At 43.1% G+C, this 6668-nt stretch overlaps 1 protein-coding gene across 1 annotated transcript in view; it reads right to left on the reverse strand.

The window, feature by feature from the left end:
• The window catches only part of and1 (actinodin1), a 9352-nt gene that overhangs the window by 905 nt on the left and 1779 nt on the right, over positions 1 to 6668 (reverse strand). The window contains exons 3-6 of the mRNA XM_020602019.1: positions 2506 to 2651; positions 1713 to 2076; positions 759 to 910; positions 1 to 628 (exon numbers count right to left, since the gene is read on the reverse strand). Coding sequence (XP_020457675.1) covers positions 1 to 628; positions 759 to 910; positions 1713 to 2076; positions 2506 to 2651 — 1290 coding nt within the window. The remainder of the gene's footprint in view (positions 629 to 758; positions 911 to 1712; positions 2077 to 2505; positions 2652 to 6668) is intronic.

Consider the following 6668-nt stretch of genomic DNA (forward strand, 5'->3'; position numbering starts at 1 on the left):
CATAGGCCTCGGCAGTCTGGGGAATGCAGGGGCGAGCTCCAGATTGAGGATCACTAAGCGTTGAGGGGTAACATTCATGATCGTAGCCAATGAAGCAGTCATAGCCCTCCTTGGTTTTACCCGGGGGGCCCAGAGGTTGGGCAGGCTCCTCATAGCTGGGACTGGAAGAAGGGTACTGCTGCCAGGGGGTGGGAGGACTGTGGCGATGTGTCGCAGCCAGTGCCACATGAATTGCAGAGAAAGGATCGTTATGGTTGTATTCTGGAGCAGCCTCCACGTGAGAGGAATATGGATCATTATCTTCAGGTTGATCCATATATCGACCCAGAATGACATAAAGGTCAATGGCTGGAAGAGAAGCTGAGGCGCTCGTGTGGCGGTACATAGCATAAGGATCTGCTCTGTTAGCACTGGCATAAGTATCCCTAAACATGGCATAGGGGTCACTGTGCTGCTCAGCAGCAGGAGGGTCAGTACGAATTGCAGCAGCCTCATCTGTCTCCTCATTATTGTATGCCTCTGGGGGAGTGGCAAATCTGTTGGCAGTAAGAGGGTTGCAGCCATCTTCAGGAAGAAGGTTGCAAGATCCAGGGCCAGCAGGGAATGGGGGGTTGGGGGCATAGGTCGCCTGCCAGAACACATCACAGCAAAAACCAAAAAAGTCAAGTTAATCAAGGCTTGGCTGACAATGAATTTTTAAAAAACAGAAAGAAGCTGTTAAAATCTGTTAAATTAATGAAATTATAAATAAAGCATACCACATGAGAGGTAGCATAAGCACAGTGGGGATCCCAGAGAAGATCACAATGAGGGTACTGTAGGTAGAAACCAGAGGAGGCTTTCTGCACCAGGTTGGGGTCTTTCTTGGGGTCACTTGCCTCTCCAGCCAAGTTTTTTAACTGATGAGATGCTCAAACCATCTCAACTGGCTTCAAGGGAGCAATGGCTCTATTCCCAGCTCCCTATGTCTATAGCTGAGTTTGAGGGAGGGGGGCGTCTTCTGAATGAGCAGACAGTATTAGTGGGCTAGAAGGGCTGCAACTGCAGTGGTCGCCAATGCAAAAACCTGGTTGCAGGAGGAGTCAGGAGATGCTATGGAGAGGGGACTTTAGGTCGGCTTCACTGAGGTGCTGACAAATCATCAAATGATTCATGATGGAGAGTGAAGTGGCTGAGATGAGTGAGCACCTCGATGCTTGAGGCCAAGATTCTCTGCCAGAAAATGGTGGATTGCTCCCTAAAGGTTGGGAGTGAGCTGCTGGGAGTTAAATAATTAAGGCTAAAATTGAGCATGACACTGATATCAGTAACAAAGTGGCATCAAGTACCAAATGTTTAAATCCTACATATGGTAGTTTTTAGGTACAACAATCCTCAATGACCTGAGGTTAAGCAAAGTTATGAACTGTGGAAATACTAATTTTTCTGAATAAAACTGTCACTCAAATACTTAAAAATCTACACAGTAACACTGAGAAACCCATTATTTTTGACAAACAAATGTGACATGTTCACTTAGGTTCACTTGCTAAAAGCTGAACATCTGTGCATGCACTATACCAAACAATACACTGAACACATCATATACTTCTCAGAACACTTTCCATTGCCATAAATTGTTCAATAAATTGAACTACAATGTTCTAAACATCTTTGCCTAGAAGCATACCTTGGAAAGAAAAGGCCCTGCAGGCAGAGCATAGTGGTAATACCCAGACTGAGGGTCTGTGATGGGGACAGCAGAGTGGACATAAGGGGGCCTGGGGCCTTGACTGGTGCTGGGTTAGGGGTGGTAGCAGGGAGCACAAGAGGCAGGTAGGGGCTCCTGCCCTGGACCAAAGCAGCATACAGGCAGTAGGAATCCTTGGTGGGATCACAGGTTTTTATTGGTGCAACTCTACGGGGCTCAGGTTTCGACCTGCTGGTGTAGGAAGCCACACAGTTGGGGTCATCAGAATTGGCGCAGGACTTGTAGATCTCCGCCAGGTGTCTCAGGGAGGCCATATAGGAGCGACGTACCTCAGCACGATTCTTGTTCTGCAGGTAGGACAGGTAGATACGGTCCATCTCCTGAACCTGAGAAAGGTGAAAGGGAGGGTTTTAATAAAGAGATGATTTAAATACTGAGGGCAGGGACACACTGTGGGCCATACCGGCACTGTGCAGACTTTACAGGCTACTCCGCCCAAAACCTATTAATCACATCCTACACCTCAGCATAGTTATAACTCATTCAAAAGCCCTGCTCTTAGCCTCTTATGTTCAAACTGGAAAACCCATAAAGCTTAGGGCAAGGTTTGATGAAAACTCTGCCTGTTTGTGTCTTCTTTATTTTTCTTATATAGTTATCTCACCCACTATAACAAATCTAATAAAATACTAGAGTAGCTTTACAATGTAACCTCTCAGAAAGGGACAAGTGTTTATTTTATACTAAAAAGACTTTAGGCGACGGGGCACTTTGAGGCAGAAAAAAAAAGAGTTTTGTGTGAGTGTGTGACTCACTGCCTCCTGGTTGCCGTTGTCGGTGAAGTACTTGTACCAGTTCCAGAAGTCCGAGTGCTGTTTGTACCAGCTGATATTCCTGCGGTTGCGGATCACCCTTCTGTGTAACGTAGCTGCAGCTGCCCTCTCCTGGATATTTTTCCCTGCTGAAGGGCATGAAGGAAACAAGAGGGCACTCATTTGGACACAAAATTCAAGGACTTTTCAGTGAATTTAGTGGGTCTTTGTAAGTCATACAGCTATGAGAAAAGATACCGTGTCAGGACATCTGACTAGCCATACCTGTAATTTTATTATGGCACCCAGTGGTCTTATTAGGTTTGTCTCCAGGGCAGCCACTGAGGGGCTTTATTAGCATATGGATAAATTGATTTTTCATACTAAAGGTGATTTAACCCAAATTAATAATTTATATATTTATGTATTTATTTATGAGGATGAAATTTGCCATGCCATTGCAGTTTAGCGAGAGGATGCATTTAACGTATTGTTTTGATTTTGGGAAATTTCTACCACCAGAACATTGGTTCTTCTTATTTGTTTAACCACCGATACAAAACATCTTTATATGCATATTTTATGCACACTGAGGCACACCGGTAAAGCATAATTCAAGTACTTTGTGTATTTTTTTATATTTATTCAGGGTGGCTTCACAGACATGCAAAGCTGTCCCATCCAGGTTTAATCCTGCCAGCCCAGGCAACTTTCCTGTTTCAGACTGTCTATTAGTTCCAGCTAAGCCCCTAAAAACTTTGTTTCAAAGCAGTTTTTTTTTTAATAAAATTACTTTTTACTTACTAAATCAGCAGCAATTAACTCTTAGTTATGTGTCAGTTACTGGACATTTTACACAAGCACATGATATTCTGCACCTCCCCACTTTAAACCAATGTGAAGAAAACAAATCCCATGTGAAATGACCAGAACTGCTGTAACTTTGGAACATAATTCTCATGCAGGACAGTAAGAAGCAGACTGAGAAGATGCTAACAAGCCCTGTTCTAAAAGTTCTACAGCATTAAATAATATTTCAGACACTGCACTCCTACATGGCAGCAGTTTGAGGACGGCCATCTGTTAAAACATAAAAATAAAATCACAGCTTTTCTATCATTTGCTCATTTCTGATGCCTGACTGCATTTCTAGATATTGTTGAATCATTGCTGATGGGACAGAGTCTTGCTCATTTATTTTATTTTATTTTTTGAGTATTTCCACATTTTTTTCAGCCCCCTTCCTTTATCATCATGCCCCAACTCAACACTTAATGGTTATGTTAACAATGACACCTCAGATGTAATTATGTTTGGTAACAGGTGTTTCACAGAGCCCACACACCTATAATCCAGCCAGGAGCAAGACAGAACACATTCATTCTTAGCACATGTCCTCTGTATGTATGTAAACTGGTGTTTAGAGGGGAAAGACAGAGGGTTAATTTGAGAAGATAATGTGGTTAAGGCCAAAAACTAGATAACAAGCTTACATTAAAAGTCCAGTTTCCGTTTGGTGTCTCCCCTCCAGTCTCTTCATATCCTCGAAACACTGAAATATTTTAAAGTTAATATGTTCCACAAGGAGACCTCTGTGTTCTGCTGCTGTCAGATGTTGAAAGAGTCACGTTTCAGCTTACAGTTTTATTCAGTTCCAACTTTAAATGAAGGCTGCCCATGGTCTTATACTGTAATCATGCTCCTCTTGCAGAAATTGACCCTTTGCATCTGAAGTTGTCTATGTGCAATATTGCATAAGCTCAGTATTACTGACAAAGTGGTCATGTCACGTTACAAAAATGGACAACTCGAAAGGAAACGATAATACCTTTCCTCAGTGCAATACTCATTTCACAATGAGCATTCCTTTGTCTGTCTGCATTGTTTACTGCTTGTTTATACTGCTTATCTTGCATTGTTTGCACTGTTTGTTGCTTGTTAACTGTTGTTGGTTTACTATTTACTTGCCCCTTGCAGGGGGATATGTACATACACATTGAGAGCCAATGTACCAGAGTCAAATTCCTCGTGTGTCTGACACACCTGGCCAATAAAGTTGATTCTGAGATTCTCAGTGCAGTATTGTGACTCACTGAAGGACTCAGAGGTAAAGAATTGCCGGAGCCGGAGAAATCTGCTGTGATGTGAGCTGCATATAACAAACTGTCCTCAGACCTGAACCTATGCTCACCTGTCAGGACTCGTACCTGAGCTCAGGTGGATAAAAAGGGTTGAGTGTATAAATGTCAGTTTCACCTTTAGGTGGGGGTCAGAAAGTGAGTGCAACCTCAATGAGACATGCAACACATGAAAATGATTTACAGCATCACTTCATTACATTGACCCTCCTACTGATCAGACTGGGCCACCTCAAAGAAAAGTGCCGCGGGCTCTTTTAAAGAGTCTCGTGTTCCTGCAGTCTACATCTCATTTTATGTTTGTATTGTAACTTTCACTTCAGATTTAAACTGTGTGTGTTTTCTCTCAGCAACAGTTCATCCTGTATCTGTCTCAGGAGTATCTCTTTCAGCTCATATAATTCCATGTTGTTGTATTATTTTATATGATAAATCTCTACAGGTACAAATGATCACACATGTTAGTAGAACCATTAAACCTCCACTCGCTGCTGTTTAAAATCTCAGAGTTTACAACAGTTCAGTCACATTTCGGGCCTGAACTGTCACAAGTTTCTATTCAAAGTGAACGAGAATTTATTATATATTATATCATTTATTCACCATTTGTGTGTGAACATGAGGAAATATCACCGAGGTGTTTCTCTCTGCACATTTCACTTTTGTCGTTCATTTGTTAGCAGCTGTGTTGCTCATGATGATTAGCTGATTAATTGATTAGATGATCAACACAAAACGATCAAAGAGTTTGATGATTGATGAGCAGATGTAAATATCTGCTGGTTTCTTAGTGTCACCATAAAAAAACTAATTAGACTGTTAATGGGCTGTTTGTTTTCTGACACGTTGACCAATCAATCAATTATTAAAGAGAGTAACAGTCAGATGTATTGATTTTGAGAATAATCCCTGGATCTCTGTGATGGACACTACGACCTTATCTGAGGTTTTCTGTCTGTTCATTACTGACACATGGAAAACAAAGCACTTTGCTAAAATGCACATTTAAAACTAAATCAGGTCTTAAAACTGGGGCTGATACCAAGCTGCCCTGCAGGACCAGAACGACAACATGGACCACGGAAGACCTGACTGGGTTTACAGTCAATTTCAGTGGAGGAACTCAGATCCACGTACAATCAGGGGCCCCTGTGGAGATCTGGCAGCTGCCTGCTTTGCTCAGCTGGCACTCCACTCCTTGATAGTGGGCTAGTGGTACCACGGTCTAAGAAAAGGGGTAGGACTAGATAAGTGTATACTTCTTCCTACTCCTTTTCAAGCATGTACTATTGGAATGTCTAAACCTAGACCAGCCACGCCATGCACCCACGTTCGGCGTCAAGCCAACTACCCCACAGTCTCTCACTGTGGCAACCTCTGAAACGGGAAAAGCCAAAAGTGACTTTCTAGGTGTATTTCACCACTCCAATGCATGGCGTATGTGAACTTTATTTCTTCCAAGCATATAAAAGAAAATTATATATATGCACTCATGTATACACACAATTACAAAAATAATAACCATATAACCAGTACGCATAAAACATCACAACATTCCAATAGTACATGCTTGAAAGGGAGTAGGAAGAAGTATACACTTATCTAGTCCTACCCCCTTTCTTAGACCGTGGTACCACTAGCCCAACACCGGACACTCAGACCCACAGCAGTGCCAGTCCCCAACAGCCACCATATATCCATCCTATCACCACTCTATCCATTGTACATACCAAACAAACCGCCCCAGCACCGCACAGGCCCCGCCCCATACCCATGCTCCAGCACCCAAGCACAGCTGCCCCGAAAGCCAGGGCCCCCACCCAAACACTGGGCCACGTGTGCCAAACGTAGCCTGCGTGGTACCAGGGAAGGCTCATTTCATAACACCCACCAATTTCCTCATTGACCAATCCCTTAAATTAAACCTAGACCAGCCACGCCATGCACCCACGTCCGGCGTCAAGCCAACTACCCCACGGTCTCTCTCATCCCATTATAATACCCTCTCTTCATCCTACTCTTCATCAT

Source organism: Monopterus albus, unplaced genomic scaffold (genome assembly GCF_001952655.1).
Source record: "Monopterus albus unplaced genomic scaffold, M_albus_1.0 scaffold3.1, whole genome shotgun sequence".
In the NCBI taxonomy this organism is placed as follows: domain Eukaryota; kingdom Metazoa; phylum Chordata; class Actinopteri; order Synbranchiformes; family Synbranchidae; genus Monopterus; species Monopterus albus.